We start from the raw sequence: 22,734 nt of genomic DNA on the forward strand, positions 1-22,734 counted from the left end.
GGCTACCTGGATTGTCCACTCAAGGCTTCCTTAGACATATGGTGGTGCAACATGGCAGCTAACTGGGAGCAAGACCCTCGCTATGTGTATATTATTATATGTATATGAGAACCCGTAAAAGGGCAGGAAAATCAAATTACTTTTATTGTACTGTGAGTATACACTTTTATTAATGTATAATGGGCTGTATATTTAGCTTTTACTAATACAAAAATCATACATCTGGCCAAATATTACACAGAGGACCTTTAAGAGGTAAAAAAAAAAAAAAAAAAAAAAGAAAAAACAAGAACACAGCATGTCTGCTGCCTTTCACCATCACCCTCTCATCTTCCGCCTGAAGGCTCCCTCCTGACCTCCTGTTTCCGCACTTACCACTTCCCCTTCCTTATATAAGGTCACACTCCTCTTCACCTTTACATAATTTCACCATTCCAACTCAATCCTTCCCGCTGCAACCTGACATCCTCCACCTGAGGAAAGATCTAAACATGATTACCTGCCACCTCCACCTCCTCCTCCTCCTCCTCCTCCTCCTCTGCCTCCCTTTAAACCGCCGGTGAAAATCCTCCCTTCCCTCCGCACAAAGACACCGCGGCGAGTCGTATCGCCACAGCGGGGATCAGAATGAAATCACAAAGCATATGAGATATACTTTAGAAGTGCACTTGGGGAGTCTGAATTAGCATTTGCATTTCGCTGGTTGTGTACACTCATCAGCACAAAGCCATGCTGAAGGTGATTGCTGTCTTGTGGAGTGGGTAAACCCATCACATGCACTGCATCATGTCAGTTGTTTGATCCTCTTTGGGGAGGGGGGCACTGCAGTGAGAGGCAAACGATAATACAAAAAGGAATGAGAGCAATGCGGGGGCAGATTACAGTATAATAAGAGTGAGCTAATGCAGGGAGGGGGATAGAATGGAGATGAAAGACCTGGTGGGATGAAGAAAAAAAAACACAAAATGAAAAGGAAGTTTTTTCTAAATTTTTCCTGCTCCAACCCCTTTCCCCGTGTTTTGCAAATATCGTGAGAATTACGATTGCTAGATGGAAACGTGATTACTACAACGAAAACAAGCCCGAGCGAGCGCCACCAACGCATGACAGTCTTTCATCTTGCAACAGCCGCTGCATCTGTTTGATCCTTGTAGAAATAGTAAAGAAATTAAAAGAGCCGCGGGTACACTCGGCACCAGTTTTCTGTCTTTCTCTGAACTAATTGTAAATTGCAGACGCTAACATGACGATAAAACTTGGGTTGTTGTTTTCTCGTGTTGTTGCGTTCAAAGCATTTGCACACTGTCTTTGGCACATACTGGCAACTGCTGACAATCAGGAGGAGCATTTGGTAAACCTGTTTATTACCTCGTCCAATTTACTGCGTCCCCAAACCAGTTTGCTAGTGAAGTCCTTGTTTATTAGTGTTCGTAAAGATGAGAAACACTAACAAACACACTACACTACACTACACACTTCCGCATTGCAGGAAATCTAGGTAAAGGAACAAGAACTCTTTAGCAAATCATCAATCCAAGTCACATTTAAACACATTCGGAAGCTTGCCAAAAACCAAACAATAATCGCGCATAAACCACTTTACAAAATCCATTGGCACAGTATTTACAATATTTAAAGGGGGAGTGGGGGTGGGACAACAAAAACAGATTAATTTGGTGAAATTGTGGGAAAACAAAGCAAACAGTGAAAAGACCTATCAGGAGTTGAGGTACAAAATTAAACAAAGGTTTGGAAGTGCAATAAAATAGAATAAACTGTGCGATGCGTGAATATTATTTCAACACCAGCTTGAATATGTAACATGGATTGTTTGAAGATGTGGATTATTAAGACAGAAATTTCAGACTCTGGGAAGACCCCTATGAAAAATTAACCAAGAGCTTATAAATATGGAGGTTGCCCACTCAGCTGTAGTTCACAGTTATATGGCCCTGCCCCTTTACTTGAGCATAATTCTCAAACAGCACCAGTGCTGACTCAGGCCTATTGGAGGCGCACTGGGAAATAGGCCCCACATTACTGCTAATATGGGTCAAGCGCACACACGCTGGTGCTTAGTTACATCAGAGAGGTCACACTAATGTAAAAGGATTATCCAAGAATGGCTGTTTTGCATATTCTGTGCAAGTTTGGGGTCGGGGGGTTGTGGGAAATGGTGTAGAATGATTTGGTATTCCAATGCATTTCCATTTTCATAGACAGTTTATGGATGGTGACTTGTACGTTTGAGGCAGAATTCATGCCCAATATTCAAAAATATTTCAATCAAAACATACAGCTGATGTACTACTGCTGAATTAACCTCAATTTTGCATAGCTTTTTTTTTTATTATTATTTTGTTGATAAAAAATTCAGACAATGGAAAACAAAGTTTAGTCCTTTTGCTTCTTCATAGTTTTTATTTTCCACTATTGTCTTATTTCACCTTCGTGTGCCATTTAACAGTCCATTGTGCAAGGGCTCTTACACTAATCTTAATTGCAGTTTTGTGTAGCATGGAAAGGCCTTAAAGTCCTCCGTATGGCTCTGCGAGACCTGCAGATGCGCTCCAGTGGAGCAGGTGATTTAACATCATTGTGTAGGGCAGGTTCTTCCCAGCCATCTCCTCCAGTCACTCTCACCTGTTTCTTTCAGCCTCTCCTAACATCTGGCCACATCTGCTGCCACATTGGGTACATTTCGTCATGACTGGGTTTTTTATATAGCAGTGTCGTCTGCGTCACTGAGGGCAGGCTTCTCAAAATTGCCCCTGTACAAGAAGACAATAATGAAAGAAAAAAAAAAAAGAGTGAGTTTTAATTTTAATACTTTGTATACTTACAAATACCACAGAGGGTAAACGCTTTTGCACATGTACATTTGTGATGATGCGAGTTTCGACTTTAATCTCGAAATTTCAACTTTATTCTCCGATTGGAAACTTTGATTGGAAAATCTATCTTAATTTTTTTCTTTTCTTTTGGCCCTAATCCCCTACCGTAGAGGGCAGCTGGTCGGCTGACCTCACACAGAGGGAAGCTATAGCACCAGCTGCTGATCTCAATCCTTACCTTCCTCGGGTTACGTACCACAGCATGACCTCCGGCCATCCAGTGATGGGAATTACATTTTGAGAAATACATTTATTAGATTGCCCAGCAGTTGCCGGCCAACAGTTGCCGCAGGTGAATGGACTCGGGCGCATGAATCTGAAATTCACATACTTTCAGAGAGAGCATTACAGCAACACAAGCACTCAAGCCTCCAGCCGAATTGTGCTCAGTTCAGGCAATTCGCTGAGTGTTTAGTTAATAAGTGCATGCTGTGTGGGTGCAATCCACATCTGAGATGTTGAAGTTGTTATTCTCCAGACATTAAGTGCCTCTACAAAGGAGACGTGCTGCTTTATTCACAATAACACCCACATCTGTGTGGTTTAACACCATATACATGGCCCAGTTCCTTGGAAACACTGAGACGGGATAAATATGAGTCCTCCTCCAAAAATGGCTCCCAAAATGCTCTTTATGCTGTGCCCATCTGCACAGCATAAAGAGGTCCCCTATTCTACCAATTTTTATGTCTTTATCTTTAACGCTGAACTCCAGTGTAGCGGCTTCACACTATTGATTTCCAGAAAACAGCACATTTAGCCTCCCACCTTCAATATGTTTGGAAATGGGCAAAAACAAGGGGGCCTGGTACCAATGTGTTTCAAAACACGGATTCTGAAAGCTGGAGTAAGAAGAAGTAAATGTTGGACTTTTCTTTTTCATCACATGGGTAACTAAGTTTTGGTAAGCCATTCAAATCACAGGTGTTTTTGTAGGAAAGATTGTGTTCAAAGTCCCGCAGAGGCAAGAAAAGGAAAGGTTTTGTCCTCCCCCCTTTTTTAAAATCAATAGAATCTATGTAATCTTTGTTTTCCTACAGTAAAACAGCACTGCAGCAACCTCTGGTGAAAGCAGCTGTCAGTAGAGAATTGCTGTTGGGTGTTTTTACAACAAGTCCTTTGAGAGTTAAATGTACCATTTTGTAATTTTAGTTTTTCTGCCTGTTTGTTTTTCATTGTTCATGTTTTGCATACGTCAGGCCGTTGACTTACTTGTCAATCATGAATCTTCTTAGCCGTGCACTACACACCAGGTGCGTTTCAAGTTCAGGTAAACAACTTTGCGAGGCACAGAAGAAAGTTCTTCACTTCAAACACTGAGGCCCTGTCAAGTGTAGCCCTCGCCACCGCGGGCCCAGCCTCGCGCACTAAACAAGTACAAAGGACATTACCTCATCGAGATCAGTCATGTGTGACAGGTCTGTTCATTTTAAGAGTCTTATGAGATGCGGATCTTTTTTACTGCCTTGATGAATGAGCAGCGGAACACATTCCCTGCCCACCAATCCTCTGGTGGCTGTTTGTGTTTGCGGCACTGGATTTTCTCTTTCAATTCAATAAATGCTCCTACGTTCATTTATCAGCCAAAGGCGTCTCTCCCTCCTTCTCGCCTTCCTCCTGCTATGTCTCCGCTGCCGCGCAGTTCACTCCACTTAGCTTGCAAAACCGTCAGCCTGCTTAGTGCATGTGCGCGTGCATGTGTATTTTTCAGCCCCATGTATTTTGATCTATTCTTTATTGCCTCCCTTCTCCCGCTAACTGTCTTCATTAACCATTTTGTTACAGACACTTACACGTCTGACTAACTGTGCAGGGAGCCACATTAATTTGCGCGCGTGCCTCCTCATCGACTGCAACCATAGGCTGAGCGGTTATTGAGCGGCCCACATTAAAGAGTTATGGAGAACAAAGATATAGAGACATTATTTTTTAAATTGTATTGTTAGTTTTATTCACGCATTAGTCAAATATTAAAGTCTCAAAGCTTACTTACATCATTTAGCAGCGTCACTTCGATTGTGAAATTGCCTTCTTATACAACACTTAGTAGCAGAAGATGTTTTTTTTTCTTACGTAATTCAAAGTTAGTTTCTGCCAACTCAGATATTTCCGCAACTGGATCAGAGCTTTGGTGTTTCAAGCGTTTTATGAAGTTGAGTGATTCATCTTGTTAAAATTCTCAGTTCTCAGCTCTGAATTAGCACTCAAGCTGGACTTGAAGTACTTGGAAAGTACTGCTTTTTCGATTGATTTATTTCCATGCAGCTGTTTTTCATGCATAAATGCACAAATGCTCACAACAGGAAAGCTCATGGGTCACAACAAAGATTTTACTTATTGGTCTAAATCATTGACTGTATATTAAGTTGTATGAAGTCGTCGTGGCGTCAGCCATTGGTTTTTGAAAACCCATTTGGAAGCACAGAGAGGCTGATTTCAGCGCCATCTTGAGTTTCCATTTTGTTCTGAAACCCGAGGATCCCCATATTTGGGTGTGTGGGTGGTAGCGGAGGCGATTGGAGCGTGAATGCAGCACGTGCACCCAACGCCTGCCTACACTTTGGTAAGCTGACTATACTTGCCGACTAAAATGTAGCCACGGCCACAACTTAAAACAACAACGACCACAAACGTTTGAACCAATTTGTAACTGTATGCATTTAGTGCTTCTTCCTGTATTGACAGCCATTTTTAGACTTTTTGCAACCATCTTTGGCGGTCCCTGCTGGCATGACAGTAGAATGCAGGTTTTTTTTTTTCGCACTTCCGCATTGGCCTCCGTTTTGAAACCGGAAGCTACATCAACCTTTTTATACACCCTAAAACCAAAGGAAAATATAAGAACAACACTGACCCTAGACCAGTCAAGTAAGACATGGATGAACAAAGCGACTGCAACACAGAAGACATTACTAACAGTGAATTAGCTCCTTGTTCTTTGCCGATGAACAATCAAGGATATACAGTATGTTCCACAGTCAGAAGGAGGGCAAGAAAAACCTACTCCTGGTTATTGTAACCAGGTTGCATCAGCCGGTATGTTCTGGTTTGTCTTTGCGCAAAGCATGGATAAAAGAGGTCCATGCTCGTTGAACAGAGAATGTGCTTGACGCACCGGAAGACGAAGCGAAAGTGACCGCAATGAAAAAGATTTCGTCCTTGGCAGACAAAAGCGTGGTGTTTTATCGTCACACATCAATAGCAGAGTCTATATTTATTCTCTCATCTTTATTTATGAGTTTAGAAACTTAATAGAAGCGCAGGTGTTTGGCAACGTAATGCAACATAAGCTGCGCAAACCCTGCAAAGCTTCTTGAATGTGCATTTTAAACTCTGGGGGACATACGCGTCTATCAGTGCTGGTTTTTACCAAATTAAACAGCTTCACTTCTGCTGAACATTATAAGACAGAATTTATTTTCCCTTTTATTTGACAAAAAAAGATGGTCTGTCATCCGAGATGGACTTTCACTACGCATGATACCATCTCGGGCTTGTATTCACAACCAGACTCCATTAACTAATAGAGTTACTGTTCTAGACACTATGGCGTCAGACACAGATTCATACGAGATTAATTTACCTGCAACTCTGGATTGTTCATGTCCGGTTTTGGACAATTTGGACAAATATAAGTAAAGCAGAACATAATGGATAAAAAGCAAGGAAGTGGAAAGACAAATGGAGAGGACAGAGGTTGAGTGGAGAGTCACACACACCCTAAGAGATTTTTTTTTTTTCCTGTGGCCATTTTGTCCACAGAGTGCACAGCACTGTCACAAACAGTAGGCGAGATGCAAGATTTTAAAAGATTCAAAAGACTGATACCGCTGGCACTCAAGTATTTAGGTTTCTTCTGCTACTGCGGTGCAGAGTGGCAGGAACTGTCTTTGCTGTTGTCATCCAACTGTTCATGTGGCCCAGGGAGGGAAATGTAAATTACGTGAGCACTAATGAAGGAGTTGTTTCATTTGGTGTGCGTATGTGTGTGGAGGTGCTGGGGCGGTTTGGGGGGGGGGGTTCCTTAAGCCAGAAACGCAGTGGAGGAAAAAGCAGGGGAAAGGAAAAGATGAAGGAGGGGTTAGCAGGGGAAAGAGAAACGCAGCGGTGTGCAATTAGAAGCGCGAGGGGAGGTGAGGAAACTGTGGAAAAATATGGTGATGCTGTAAGAACCAGAGAGCTTGAACTAGGCCATGGGAACTGAAAGTGGGTTGTAACACCTGGTTGAGTCGTGGGAGGGTTGCGATAAGAAGCAAGCGGGGTGGTGGGGGGCGCTGAGGCGAAGACCTGAATGTGGGTTACTGGTATTTCCCTGTTCCCATGGTAACGGTAGACTGATTTCCCCACATCTTACTGCTACTTGTTTTCTCATACCCCGTGGGGTAACACAGTCACACACACACTCACAGAAACGTCTCATATGCGCTGTATACGGTGTATTGTGCGTGTCCTTGATGGATGGTGATGATCTCTGCATATTTCATATACTTGTCAGTGCAAAGCCTCACTAGAAGGGTGCAGGGCGGGGGGGGGGGGGGGGGGGGGTTGCGCAAATAGAATTGAAGTGAGAAAGAAGGTCATGTGCTAATTTTTCAGCACTTTGCATTTGCTTTTGCAGAAATTTAAAGGGCAATTTGCATTTGAGATGGCACTTTGACTGAGGCGCAAAACGTGGACGATGAACCGGCTGAAGACTAAATGGTTCAGAGGTTTTGATTGTGAGACTCAGAGAGGCCAACTCTATTCAGGATGGAGTCTCAGTGGGGCTGCAGGACAGGCTGGTCCGCCAGCTTGAACATCCATCTTCAAGCTGCAGACCTTCTCGACAACAGACCACGTGTTTCATTTCATCTTGATCTCTCTGTAGTTTCTGTATTACCGTGGTATTGCCTCTAATACGAAGTCCCTGATGCCTTTTTGGGAAAGTCTCAGTGGAGCTGACTGCTCCTTGATTTACTGCACTTTCAGGCCAATATATATGAATATATATGGTATAGATAGACACATGTAATACAATCATTGTATAAATATACCTAAAAAAAAAAAAATTAGCAAAATTTAAATAAACATGTTTATTGTAGAAGACCATTTTGGTTGCTGTCCATGTGATGTGGTTTAGCTGTGAATTCAAGTCCTGACTCCTGAACTCAGCTTGTGAGGTGGAAACACCGAAACTTTCAGGACTGGCACATTCATGCAAGCTCCAGGTCGTGTCAGTTTAACTACAAAATGAATTGAGGACATACTGTATAAAACTTAATTGGCACTAAATAGTTTCTAATTGCAAGATTTAAGAAGAGTTGTTTAAAGAGATTGAAGATTTTTAATCCAGCCTTAAATAAACATGTCAAGATATGGGAATAATCTCTAATACTCTAATGCCTGAGATTAGAACAGGCTTTTAATTTATTTTAATGAATATGCCCACGCGCTGGGTTGCTGTGCAGCTCAGGTTACAAAGTGGCTATAAAACTGAGTCCTGGGCTGATCCATGGAATTAATATGAACTCACCAGTTTTTCATTTTCATGTTACATAACAAAAATTCTATTGGCCATCATGATGTTTACAGCAAGAGGAAACGTCCCAGTTTTTTAGGATGCCTTAACTTACAGTTTCTCACGCTGCATTGAAGTGGTTTTCCCCCACAATTCCCACAGTTCACACACACACACACACACACACACACACACACACACACACACACTGGTGTCAGCGACTGCCGTGTATAATGCCACCTGCTCGTCGAGATCACTCGCCACTCGCAATGTCCCGTTCCCGCCTGGGCGGAGCAATTAGGTGTTGAGTATTTTGCTCAAGGACACTCCGGGAGGAGATCGATCTGATCAGTCAGTCGGTGAATGGCTGGATGCTCCACTTCCTGAGGGAAAACTGACTCGCCCACTACTGGTTTAGATGATGTAAAACCGGATTTCTTTTTTTTTTACTTTGCGTGTCAAACCCTTGGAAGATAAATGAATGATAGTAAGTAAACTGTACTATACAGTCCTGCTGATTCCCTGCCCACGATTTGCATCACATAGACCAAAAAAATGCATGCAATAGATCGTTTGCATTTCATGATGTACTCTGTATAAATGAATATCATTTTCTCGGATGTTAAACAAACCAGGCAGAACTTAAGCACGGACAATACATCCGACCGGCAAGAGGTTGAAACCAATATTTTGATGAGCCTCTGAACACAGCTCCAGGTTATGTTTAATTTAAAGACGCACAGTATAACGAGGGAAACGTTAGTTGAATACCTATCACACCGAGTGTGTGAAACTTCAAGGCGTCTATTAGACAGCATGATGAAATGAGCTGGGGACCGCTCATGTTTCAGAAGTGGTGGGCCTGCGGGGGGAAAAAAATCCAACAACACACGCGAACAGTGTTTAATGTCGTCACATAACAATTACGCCTTCACCATGCACGTCCCCTCTCTGCGGGTCTTTAATCAAGGGAGGCGATGGTGATGCTCGGGGGGAGTGTGCAACACGGGGGCCGTGCTCGCTCTGGAATTCTTCCTGATAAAAATCGGATTATTCATTTCTACAAATAAAAACAGCGAGAAAGTATTGATCACATCCTCATTAAATTCAGCACCATTTCATTCCCAGGCACATTTTGGATACAAGTCATTTGCTGTGGCCAAAAACAGAAAGATAAAAAAAAAAGATGAGAAACAAATATTTACTGTGCCCATAGTTCGATCTTTCCTTTTCACAGTGTCACAGCTTATCGTGAATGTTGAAATTCCCTCCTCTTAAAGGAGCCCTATTTAGAAAAATCACTTTTCATCTTTTTAACATGCCTTTTTGCATCACTGACCTGTCAATTAACGTGTCAAGTATGAAAAAAAAAACAACTTGCGCATTTCCAGGTTGGGCTGGCTCTTTCTGTGTTACTGCGCTGAAACGAGCCCTTCGGATTTTGCCCCACTTTCTACGTCCCAAGTCGAGCTGATTGTCATAGTAACACTCCTGTGTGGTTGAGGCGTCACTACAGCTAGCAGAGCTAGTGGTCAACGTCTGTGCTAGTTAGCGCTAACAGTGAGTGGCTGGCCAATCACAAGGGAGTGGGGCTGTTACAAGGCATAGCCACTGGGTAATGTGGTGTTTCTGGCCCGGAGGAACGTTTGTGTGTTGCTGAACGTGTGTGCTCATGTATTGATACGTGATGTTGAGCTTCCGCCGGCGGTGCCTCTGCAAGGCAGATCTTACGCACTGTATTTCGGGAGAATCTCACCTTAGGAATGTTATGAATTCAAAAAAAAGTTTGTACGGTTGCTGAAGGTGGTTTTATTTTATTAATTCATTCACAAACAAATCGTAAATCACTCATTTATTCAAATCATAGCCCAATGCACTAAATGAGTGGTTCTCAAACTTTCTCTGTCACGCCCCACCTTGGAGGAAGAAAGTTTTTGCTAGAAGCCCCAAATTTGACGTGGCTGTGTCTATAGGGATCCCAATGAACCTGCAAGTGGTCCCATGTCTCTAGGACAAAGTTGACTTTTGACCCCATAGACTTGCATGGCATTAGGGTTAGCGATAAGGCTGGAATTAGGGTTAGAGTTAGGGTTACTGCTGGAATTAAGGTTAGGGTTTCGGGGTTCCTCATGGGCTAGAAGCCCCAAATTTGACGTGGCTGTGTCTTGAGGGATCCCAATGAACCTGCAAGTGTTCCCATGTCTCTAGGACAAAGTTGACTTTTGACCCCATAGACTTGCATGGCATTAGTGCAGTGCTTCTCAAACTTTCTCTGTCACGCCCCACCTTGGAGGAAGAAACATTTTCCAGACGCCGAAACGATCGTTGCTCGGTGCGAGCCGGCCGCGGAGATGCACCCCACTTCAAGTCTGGCATGAACAACACCATCGTTCCGCAGCTACTCGCGGAACGATTCTACAGCCAAAAGTGCCCAACAACAAAGAACAGTGGCCATTGCCGGACTCCTGAATTCTTCTTTTTGTCCCTGTCAAATATTTGTCCATCCTGGGTACCTGGAGGAACATTAGTTCCTCCGGGCGCCCCGTCTCCCTCCCACCCGGTGTTTCGCGCCCCACCCCAGACGTGACTCTGCGCCCCCCAGGGGGGCCACCCACTTTGAGAAACACTGCACTAAATGTTTAATGGAAGCGGGTTTGCCAGGTAAACTCTGAACTTCTTCAGTTCTCACTCTGAAACGCGTGGCTTGTCACACGACCTTTGCTGTTTGCATCTCTTTGGATGTTCCATTAATGAACACAAAAACATGGTCGTTGATGTTGTGTCTGCACGGATGTGTGGACCAAAGGGGCTCCCAGTTGTGCCTCATTTGCAGAAAAAGAAAATTCTTGACCGTTCTCGCTGAAGTCCTCCCTCCAGTCCTCACACATCCTCACACAAATGTCAGCAGTGTGGAATCCATGCGTCCCACTCACACCTTATTTAATGTATGCAAGGTACTCATTAGTGCGGGGTAGTAACGGTGGTTGTTACGGTCGTATGTTTTATAGCAAGTTGTCTGCAGTTACATTGTATTACATATCATCTGATACACTCTATCCCTCCTGATAGGGACAGCCTGTGTCGGCAGTAACTGCCAGTGTCTGACAGACAGTTGGAAATAAAACAATGAAACAGAGTTGTCCAACAGATTTTGTAACCCAAAATATGGTCAACACAGTGAGTTCCACACAGATAACAGGGACACAATCACATCTGTATTCTAAAGGGGCAAGATGAGACGTAAAGAATTTTATCAATCTATTTATGGACAGTATGTTAAGCTTTTACCAATATAAAAATGCTAAATCAACCGAGTATTACACACTGCACCTTTAATGTACAGCGCAGCGCAATATGCAAATGATCAATCAAATCAACAACAAAAAAAACTCTAACTCTCCCTTCACCTGTGTCTCTGCAGTCCCTGCTGCTGATTCGCCAGGAGATGGTGGTCTCCCAGAAGAAGCTGGGCGAGTTCTGCGAGGCCCTGAAGCAGTACCTGAAGAACGTGTCCGCTCAGAGAGACTGCTTCCAGTAAGTCTCGCTGCTGCCCCACATTTTCACACCCGCTCCGGCACCGCTGCGTGCCGCAAACCTTGTCGCTTTTAAATAATTAAAAGTCTTCTCTTCCTCATGACCTCTCTATTTTTGTTTTTTTGTTTTTTTTTCTTCCTCACTACATGAAAGAGTGGCACGAAAAATCCACCCTGTGATCTCAGACTGTGTCGGTGTAGCGCTGACACACACAGTTCATCATTAACTCTCCATCTGAGTCAGAGTTTTATCTCAGACGGGTGTCAGTGAATTATTTATGTCCTGGCTCATGCCCAATAAGTTTAAAATTGTTCCTATAATAAAGTTTGATGTACACGCACCTCCTGCCTGGTGCAAACCTCTTTCGCCTCTCGCTCTGAGCCTGCGGGCGCTCTGAAACGCTCTCATATCCGCAGAGATTTCCTCAAATCCCAAACCCAATATGCAGCACGCGTAGTCCAGAATCATATTCTACATATGCCCTTGGCAAAGCTTCTGTAGTATCTCTGTATTTCTCCCAGTGGTGACTGCCAGGGCCAGAGAGGGCTGAAGGCTTGACAACTTTATCTAGTGTGGAAAAAAATGTTCACGTACTGAAAATTTTCAGAGAGAGGGGGGAAAAAAATGTATTTCGTAATTTCAATTTGTGCTCAGGGTTTGTTGGCATATATTAAATATTTGCCTTGAAACCCAAATCATTTATATTCAAACTCATATATATTTAAATCCCTGTTCCGGTTTCTGCTTCAGTCTGTTCTGTGCTTCTTCTACCTGCACGTTTTGTTTCCGTTGTCTGTAGCATATGCAGCCTGTGTTCTAAGTCCCAATCTGTGCACTCTCGAGATAGTCGGAAAAGTCAGGTAGACGGAAGTGGACAAAATTGCACTTCACGGCTTCATGGCTTTCCGTCAGCTTTGTCATAAAGTTGTGCTTTTGTTTGTCGTTGTGTTTTCATTTTCTCCTTCGCAGAACACATCCAACATAGCTTTGTCGTACAGTTGTGTTTAAATGGGTTAGTCAACTCCTGAAGAAATGAGTGGCCAGATAACAAAGCTTTGCTTTTGTTTTGTTTTGTTTTGTTTTCCTAAAGGTGTTTGTTTGGCGGGTCGAGATTTAAAACAATAGCAGGAGGGTCGTGCTCGAGCAAAAATAAGCAGATGTTGCTGCTAGGGCGTCTGAGGGAGATAAAATATTCATCGATGTATACGTTCATGCATCATACATCCGTGTTGAGAGCTATTTAAGGAACAATTCCTGTTCAAGTGTGGCGGATTTACGCTGAGGTCGGAACGAGGAACAGGAAAACACAGTGAGGATGGAGACGTGTTTCCAACGGTGTCGGTGATCCAGATGTGTCTAGTTGAGCAATGTCTCTCAGTAAGTTTAGTTAGAGACAAAAACTTTCTCTTACCGCCTTTAACTGGTCCAAGATCAGTGGCTAAAATGACTCGCTTGAGATGTGGGCGCCCGTCAACACCCAGCTGGAGGAGCTTAAAACTGTGCCAGGAAAGTAAAGCTTCCCACTGTGGTGACGATATGGGATTTTTATTTTACTAGCTTCATGCTCCTCTTCCTCTCTCTCTCCTCTCCGCTCGCCGCCTTGAAGGGGGGATTTTATATCTCCCTCAGTTTGTTGTCTCGTTTGTGTAGTTTGGCCGCCCTCTTCGCTTCTCCCGGCTCATTCCGAGCAGCGGAAACTAAATGGGACGCATAAAGTTTATGTGGCTATTAGCTAGCTTATTGTGCTCTGAGGTGAGCCTGTGTTTACTTGCTCCGACACTTTATTGGGCGCTCCGTCTACGTCCACGTAAATCACTCTCCATTCACTACCGTGGTAAAGCGCTCAGTTGATATGGCTGAAGCCTGTGGTCCCAGCGCCCTCTACAGGTCCAGAGACGAACTACCTGTCAGGCAGAAAGTTTAAAGGGCCAATATGTCAAATTTGGCTTGATTTTTGATTATTTCTTTCTTTTTTTTTATGTTTGTCAAAGCTTAACATACTGCCCATAAATACATTAATGAAAGTGTATATTTGCAGTAAAATACAATTAATTTGGTTATGCTACCCTTGGAACGGTTCTCATATATTCTCGTATAAGAATATACATACAGCAAAGGTCTTGCTCCCAGTTAGCTGCCATCTCGCACAACCATGTTTAATGGGTATGAAAACCAACTTTTTATTATTGTATACATTACAGTATACATTTTTATTAATGTATAAATGGGCAGTATATTAAGCTTTTACCAATGTAAAAAATAATAAATCAGGCTGAATTTGCTAAACACGGCAATATTTACAAATGGGGTTATTGCTGCAATTAGCATGCAAAACTCGCGACTAAATTTATCAGTCCAGGTGTTAAGTATTGTCTTCAGCTCTGTGTTTGGAGCTCAGGAGGTCTTTTACAATCCATCTCAGGTCAACCCCAAATGAAACCACCAGCAGTTTAAATAAAAGACCAAAAACCTGAGTCGCAAAGAGCATGGCGGGGGAGTTCAGAGAGGTTTTGTCGAGGTGAAAATTGAAATCCCCAAGTGTGATGAGATGCAGGCAAGAGTCCAAGTTTAATTTCATGCCAAAACAGGCTTCAGGATCTAGCTGTGCTGCCTGATCTGCATAAGCGCAGCTTCAGCTGCTCCCATTCCGTGCGCTCGCAAAGCGTTCAGAGGCGGAAAATTACAGAACAGGCAGGTGCAGCGAATGGGCAGGAGATCAACAGAAGATGGGATAGGAGCGCATTGATTGCTGCTGCCCGATTGATTCTTTCTGGCTGTAAATCAAAGTTCCCCCCCCCCTCCTCCCTGTACACATTTTTCTTCTCATAAAGTTTAGTTTTAATGTTTTTCTCTATGTAGCGCAGTGACCTTCTGCTTTCACTGATCTCCTGTTGACTCCTGTCAGTTGAATGCTATTCAGTAAAAATGCCATTTGAATTCCTGCTAACTACACACACATAAAGGGTAAAGGGAAGGGCGCTGATGTTTTATGATTGAGTGTATGTATATCTATCTCACTCTCATTATAATGTAATTTAGCAGTCTTTTACATCAAATTTGCTTGGTGGTAATTTGGCTTTAAAAATGGAATCTTTGCTTGTCATTGTGGTTGCTAACAGCGCAGCTGTATACTTTCATTTTATATGCACCGTTTGCAGAACACACATAACTGTCATTGTGATTATATTTCATGTTGTCGCATAGTCGGCGCGCCAAAAAAAAAAAAATGGCCTGAAAGGTCACAAGAATGCCCACCAAATCAATGGCTATTGCTGCTGCATCATAATTCACCCTGTAGAATCAGGCGAAAGGTGTCGTGCGGAGGAATTTGGCCGGGTGGCACATGATTTCCAATTCACTTCTGTCAATCTTGAAGCAGTGGCTTGGAAAATGACAAACTGTCAAGTAAACATGGACTGTGATCCACGATAGGGAGCCCTTCTTCGTCCCATTAAAATTGTCCCGCCATGTGCACCTGTCTGTTACAGATTGTTATCATTGTGCTTTGGTGGAGATAGAAGAGCTATCTATCTATCTATCGATCGATCGATCGATCGATCGATCGATCTATCTATCTATCTATCTATCTATCTATCTATCTATCTATCTATCTATCTATCTATCTATCTATCTATCTATCTATCTATCTATCTATCTATCTATCTATCTATCTATCTATCTATCTATCTATCTGTCTGTCTGTCTGTCTATCTATCTATCTATCTATCTATCTATCTATCTATCTATATGTCTATATGTCTGCCTGTCTGCATACCTTCTTCTCATTCATCGCAGCATCTCACGCTTCCCTCGTCTGTTACCCAATTATTCTCTTTCTTCTCTCAATCCAATCTCCAGTGTGACTGCGGTTCGCCTGCCAGATGGTTTGTCCTTTGTCATCTATGAGTTCTGGGATGGTGAGGAAGAGTGGAAGAGGTGAGTCTCTTATCATTTGCAAGTTCCCAGTGAGCAAGTTGTTTAGGTGTGAATTTTGCTGGCTCCACCTGCATTCACACCAAAAAAACAGAGTGAATGTAGGTGGAGCCAGTCTTTTATCGGCACTAAAGAGCGATCCCCATTGTCAAGGACAATGAAACTCTGAGCGCTGAGGACAAGCGAGTTTCCCTGCCAATGCCGACGCACCGTAATAGTATCAGGAGTCATCGCCGAGTGAGGCTGTTTACTTTAGTGGAGTCCGGACGGGGACTTCCGATGTTTAGCACTCTGGCTCACCTTTAAAGTGTTCCAAAGCTGAGTTTGCCACCCGGCTCGGCTTTGTTTTCGACGGCCCGCGACGAATAGAGAAAGCAAATCTCGCTATCGCCCTCGCTCGGTTCAAACGGCCACCTCTCCATCCGTCCAAACTCAATTAGCATAAATTCAGCCTTTTCATTCGCCGCCGGTGTTGCGGGAGCACTTGCGTCAGGTGGTCATGATTTAGTGATGGCGCTGCTGATGTGGCCGCCCGCTGATCCGACTTTCTGCTCCGCTGCTCGCAGCATCACGCACTCATTAATATTTCAACCCTTACAGTAAAGGCTAAGGGGCTGCACTTAGCAGTTTGAGGCTGTGTGTGCTCGCATGAGTGGCTGGGGCAGATACATGTTATTTGTGAGGTTGTCTGTGTGTGTGTGTGTGTGTGTGTGTGTGTGTGTGTGTGTATGTGTGTGTGTGTCTGTGTCTGTGTGTGAAAACTCTCTTACCCTCCTTTTTGATTCCAGGCACCTCCAGTCAGGCCCCAACAAAGCCTTTCAGCACATTAAGGTGGACACACTGTGCCAGCCGGAGACCATGTCCTCTGTAGCCGTGCCAGGTCAGTGGTCAAATTGGATGGGTTTTTAAATTAACTCTTTGTATTATTTTAAGGGATGACAAAATGAGCTATCTCAGTAATTAATCAGGTGTTGTCGGCGAGCAACGGAGTAATTGGTTGTGTTTCGTGATTTCTATTTTACGTGGACTTTATTGAGTAAAGAGTAGAACTTTGAGAATTATTTTCTATTTCTATATTGTGGTGTAGTTTCCCAATGTGGGATCAATAAAGTACATCCAAAGTGCATCTATCTATCTATTCTATATTCTATTTTGTCATTACTGAATGGAATTCTGTTGACTCCCAACTTCAGTGAATACTGACAATATATGTTAGAAATGTATTACGCATGTCTATCCTTAAAACCCTCGTTTTACAGCTGTTTCAGTTGCTGCCACCCCTTTGGAAACGGCTGAACTAATATTTAATCGTTAATATTTGGAGCTGAGCTGCCAAAAGCCACTTTAAAAAAAAAGACGTGCTTAAAAATATATCTTGCCCACATTAGTAGAATCCAAAGTCATTGAGATGAGACCGTTGTAAATGAATGTCACGACGTCATGATGATGAATCTAATGAAAGAAATCTACAATACTTTCACATGCAAGTACCAATGACATTATAAAGCAAGTCAGTCAGTTAATTAGACGGACGAAATAACAGGTTTCTTCGAAGTATGTTTTTTTTTTTTTTTAACAACGTCCATAAGTCAAATGTCTGACTGTAAATAAAGTATTTATCTACAGTGAGTAGCACCAACATAATCTTAACAATCTGGTTTGAGAAACAGAGGATTTTGTTTAATTTAGGGATCGCTCTATTGAGAGTCAATATTAAAAAAAAAAAAAACACTACTTAAATTATACAGCACTTACCAAAACCTTGAGGAATAAATGGGATTAATCATTTCAGCATTGAGGAAATAAATTAAAAAAGAACTTAAGCCTTCTGAGTACTGTCGATGTTTGCTGTTACTACAACCCCTCTGTCGTCTTCCTCTCTTATGGTCTTTCTTCTCCCTAAAACCTTGCTCACCTCACCTGTGTTCCTGTGAACCAGTTTCATGTATCTCTGGGTCACACTGACCTCTTCTTTGTGTGTGTGTGTGTGTGTGTGTGTGTGTGTGTGTGTGTGTGTGCTTGCAGCTGCCTGGTGCAGTGTGAACAGGGACTGAGCATGAAGAAGCTGAACAACACGCCAAGACTCCCAGACACCCGACCCAGTCCTCTTTGAGTCTCCTCTAAACTCTTGCGTTTCACCTCCAAACACCGCTTCTCTCTGCCCTCACGTTCCCCTCAAGCCCCCCCACGCCCCCACCTCCCACTCCCGTTTTTTTTCTAAGTACATGTTTACACAGTGCAAATGAATGGCGTCGACTTGCAGTGAAAATCGTGCATTTTGCTAATGTGAAAATTACTAGAAATGCGTTTGCATCTCCCCGTAGTAGTTTGCTGGTTTTTGGAGATTTGGGGTTTATGTCATGTTTGTCGTTTCGAGTACCTTTGAGCCACTTGGTCGGTGGAGTTCGCTAAGTAGCAGCAGGATCCCGGCATTGAGGGTTGTTTTTTTTTTCCCATGTAGCAGCAGTTAGCCTACTGTTTTTAAGTAGCGCCTTTGGGAGTGCAGTTCATTTTTCACAGATTTTTCATGTTGTTTTTTAAACGGCAACCACCCACACATGCTGTGTTGTCGCCGCTGTGTTGTTTACTCGCCCTTTTTGGCATTATTCTCACATCAGCCATTTCTGAATTCACAACGTGTCGAGTAGGTCTATCGACAGAGCTAACTGCTGGATTAGCCTGCAATCTCAGGAATACTGAATGCTTGAATATAGAAGTTTACCTAAATCCCTCGTTTAGCCAGCTGTTAGACTTACTCCTCCGAGTAGTTTATTTGGGTTTTTGATGAAGAAAACGGTGAAAAGGGAAAACATGATTGAAGGGCAAAATGTGCATTTTAGCATTGACAAGAAATCACGCTCAGGAGCAACAACCTTTTTTGATGTTATAACCATTTTGGGCTTCATACTATTTTATTTATTTATTTATTTTTTAAATAAAATAAAATGCCAAACTGTGAGATAGCTAGCTTAAGCGTTAGCCTCATCCAATGCAATATCAATCTAAATTCAAGACCCCTTTTTGCGGTAATCTTGTTGTGGTTGTGGAGAAGTGCAGCGACGTCTTTTGTAATTAAGGAGTAAAACAATAGGACCTGGACATTAGTCAACGTCGGTCTTGCTCCTCCTCCCCCTTCTTCAATCATCGTAAGTATGAATAAAGAGCATGCGTGCGTTCCTTCTTCGGTGTCATACGCATGCTGCACCGCCAATGCTTGCGGTAAGATACGTTTGGATTCCAATGCCTTCACAAAGTCAGTGGCTGTAGCATTGCACCAACAAATCCAGAGTGTATTGGTTTGACCTACTTGGATTTATTTCTTTGTTTAAATCTCATTTATCCTGTTAAATTACCTCACTAATCTTTAATGGCTGCTGTGGGAGTAATGTCCATGTGGCGTCAACTCATTTAGTTTTAATGGGCAATAACTCAAATCCCTGTGATGTATGACATGCTAACATCTGCAGATGGTGACATTGGGAGAGTAAGTCATTTCACCATTGTCTATGAGGGGGGGAAAAAAACATGTCAGTGTTTACACATATATTGGGAAGGAAGACGCTCACAGTTGATTGAAAACAGGTGTTTTTTATGTCTTCGGTAGCGTATATATTCCATTGAATCGAGCTATGACATGACGATCATCACGTGTAAAGTTGAGTTAAACCAATCATTTAGCTGTGTGAGGATATTCTGATTTTGCTGAAGAACCTGCTGCTGATGAAGCAAGAGACTAAGGCAGAGGGTCTCCATTCAGCTAAACTTTTTGTTGTTTATTTATTATGATCATTTTTCCTACCTGGTGTTAATGTTTTTTTTTGTTTTGTTTTTTTCTGGTCAGAATTGGCGATGGGTAGATTGTATTAGCCGTATACGTCAAGTGGAGATTGTACATATGGAAATGTTGTTCTCTTTACGGTTATATTTGTATTTATTGACAACTTTTAGTGCTATGGTGCAAATGTTCCTCAGTGCGAGTGGCCCGCCAGGCACCGTGGCTTCTTGTGACACTTTGTTTCAATTATGATACCGACCATCAGAAACTCCTGACAGAACATCACGTCTGAATGACATTGAATACGAAGCCTTAAACATCACCCACGTGGTAGAGGAAGAATTTCAAGAAATTATTTTTGTTTGGATGTTATTTAAACTACAAGTAAGCAAGAAAACCCACTCAAGGTCCTTCACTGTGGACCGTATTGCATTGTGCTGACGTATTATGGACAAAAAAAAAAAAAAAAAAAAGTATCACCGTTCCGCCAAATGTTTTGCGCGCAAGATTTGCTTGGGCAACAAGCTGTCATGAGTGAGAATCACGAGTCTGAATTCCTATATCACATCACTAGTTAGATCACCTATGGCATCAGTAGCACAAACACGTAATAATCACATTTAAACCCATCACTCCAACTACACGTCTCAATGCCTTTACTTCAAAGTGAAGGACAAACTACTGAAGTTTAAACCATCAGAATCGACTGCGGGAAAAAAAAATAAAAAGTAAAATCTAATAAGCCAGCTCTCACACGTTGCAATGGTCTGACAGGAGCAACCCACTCCACAGCTGACAAGGTCAGTTTGCTTTGAATAACATTTCCATTCATAATCCACGTTTCTATGGGGCATCTTCAGAAAGGAGGCTCTGTTCATTCAAAATGTGATACGCATTTGCGGTCCTTTTACAAAACCACAGTCAGGTAAAATTGTGTCAGTGGTGTGGTTTAATCATATTTCGAGGCATTTTCTGCGCTCGGCCCTTTTTTCCATGATCCACTCGGATTTGTTGCAAATTGATCAGCCCCAACTCAGTTTCCCACCCGATCTTACTTGAGCAAAAATAAATACATCCCCGCAGGATGAGCTGAGGTCAAATCCAGGTCGAGAGAGTCCGATTTAATCTCCTCCCTTCCGCCTCCCAACCCGCCCACTGAGACTGTCACTTTGGAAAGCACAATGTACAAAGGGAACTTGAAGATACAGTATGTCATGGAATGTTAGCGTACAACGACATCGGTTGAAAATTCATGGAATAACTGCGCATGTCATGAGAGGCTGATTGACGAACGACTCCTTCCTTCTCGGTCCTTTAAAACGGTGCCACGTTCTTTCCGCAGCTCTTTTGCGGATTCCGGTGTCATTTCACGAGCAGAACCTCCTGTCTGCGACTAGAAATGTGGCAGCAGTAAACGGGGATCCAACTGCAGCGATAGGAGTATCTGTGCCGTACTAAAAATGCTCTGGGTTGAACAAAGCAATGATATACCGCGTACCGTAAAGCAAGTGTAACACAACTTTACAGAGCAGGTGCTTTATCCTGTGAATTCGTAAATAATCAATCCTTTAAATGCTTTCTGAGCCGCAGGTGTCACCTTGGCATTTTTTAAAAAATTTTTTTACTAACAAGTGCTTTTTGTTCAACAGTTAACATTAGCACATATACTCTGCAAACTAACTGCATGACTTTAAGGAATGCTGGTGTAATGACACATGAGAGTTGAAGGTTACCTTAGCAGCCTGTAGAATAAGCTGTGTTGTTATTTTTTTTGTTTTCCTTTTTTCCATTTTAATCAATGAGGTATTTACTTAATTTGAATCGCCAACCATGCAATGCCTTTCTCAACTCATTACATGGAGCTACATGCACAGGCCATACATTACAACGACCCAGACCAGCTAATAACAGAACGGTTCGGTACCCAGAGCAGTAAATCATGCTGTTAGCCGCAAATCAGTGCTGCCTTTCGTTGTTCCGGATAAAGTTTTTGCCGCTCAAAAGCGCACTATATTAACCACATTTCCTTCTCAATCATATTTTTTTTGAAAATGAGTTAAACTGCTTTGAGACTTGTCTAGATAACCTTTAACCTTTCATTCACACACACTCCAGCGTCAGAGTTAAAAGCATTAAAAGATAGAGCCTCTGTGTGAGGCACAAAGCCATAGGCCGATGCTCATCAGGTCGGGGAAATGCCAAACTGACACGCTGCCGAGTGCAGCCCAGATACTCTGAAAGAGGTTTGCTCCCAATTTATTGTGGCCCGGCCCGATTGGGTCTGCGTATCAGACGTAGATATGGAACGCCCTGTCAGTAACGCCAATGCTGTTTCCTCTTGATACATTCCTGAATGGCCCCTCGACCGCGCAGCCTGTTTTGTTTTGTTTTTCTACCTTCCTCCTCCTCTTTCTCCTCCTCCTCCTCCTCCTCCTCCTCCTCCTCCTCAGTGCCACCTGTGCTATATCATACAGTGAGAGAGTTGTGCCTCTGAAAGAAACGTTATAGGAGGAGAACATACAAGTCACGGCGGGATGGAGGCGTTTCGCCAGGATCCCAACCGACCAATCAGATCGTAACTCTTTCTTTGTATGACTTTGTTCTTTTCTATCCTTCAAATGAGTGCATGTCAACTGAATGTCCAGTAACTTCTTTGCTGTAGTATTAGGCCATGCTACTCTTCAATGGGTTTTGTGCATTTCTTATGTTTTCTTTTCTAGTATTCCTACAAAGGAGACAGAGACTAAAATATATTATATTGAATATATACATATATGACTAGAAAATGGCATACAGGAATGTGCATTCACTTTTATGGCAATGTTAAATGAAATATTAATTCTTTAATGTATGTTCCAGTAAAAAAAAAAAAAAAAAAGGCTTTCTCTTCTGACATGTAGAGACTCATTGCAGGGATGCAAGTATTACTATATTTGGTCTTTAAGAATATATCTTGTTGAAATTCTAGACAATGTAGAGTGATGCAATTCAATAAAGTATAAAACTGACGAAGTCTGTGGTTCTTTTATTCCTCCCGGTGTTTAATGCAAAACAGCATGCGGTCGACGAATGCGCACACCAAAGAGCATGGGATTCACTTC

General features: G+C 42.6%; 1 protein-coding gene across 2 annotated transcripts in view; it reads left to right on the forward strand.

Annotated features, from left to right (window-relative positions):
- necab2 (N-terminal EF-hand calcium binding protein 2) overlaps positions 1–18,553 on the forward strand; it is an 84,344-nt gene extending 65,791 nt beyond the window's left edge. For both annotated transcript variants that reach the window (XM_076042708.1, XM_076042709.1), the window contains 4 exons: positions 11,813–11,925; positions 15,784–15,861; positions 16,647–16,738; positions 17,884–18,553. In XM_076042708.1, the coding sequence (XP_075898823.1) occupies positions 11,813–11,925; positions 15,784–15,861; positions 16,647–16,738; positions 17,884–17,912 (312 nt within the window). In that variant the 3' untranslated portion in view covers positions 17,913–18,553. The remainder of the gene's footprint in view (positions 1–11,812; positions 11,926–15,783; positions 15,862–16,646; positions 16,739–17,883) is intronic.
- The last annotated feature ends 4,181 nt before the right edge of the window (positions 18,554–22,734 follow it).

This window comes from Nelusetta ayraudi, unplaced genomic scaffold (genome assembly GCF_046127955.1).
Source record: "Nelusetta ayraudi isolate G7.1 ecotype Tasmania unplaced genomic scaffold, CSIRO-AGI_Nayr_v1 ptg000071l, whole genome shotgun sequence".
Taxonomy (NCBI): Eukaryota; Metazoa; Chordata; class Actinopteri; order Tetraodontiformes; family Monacanthidae; genus Nelusetta; species Nelusetta ayraudi.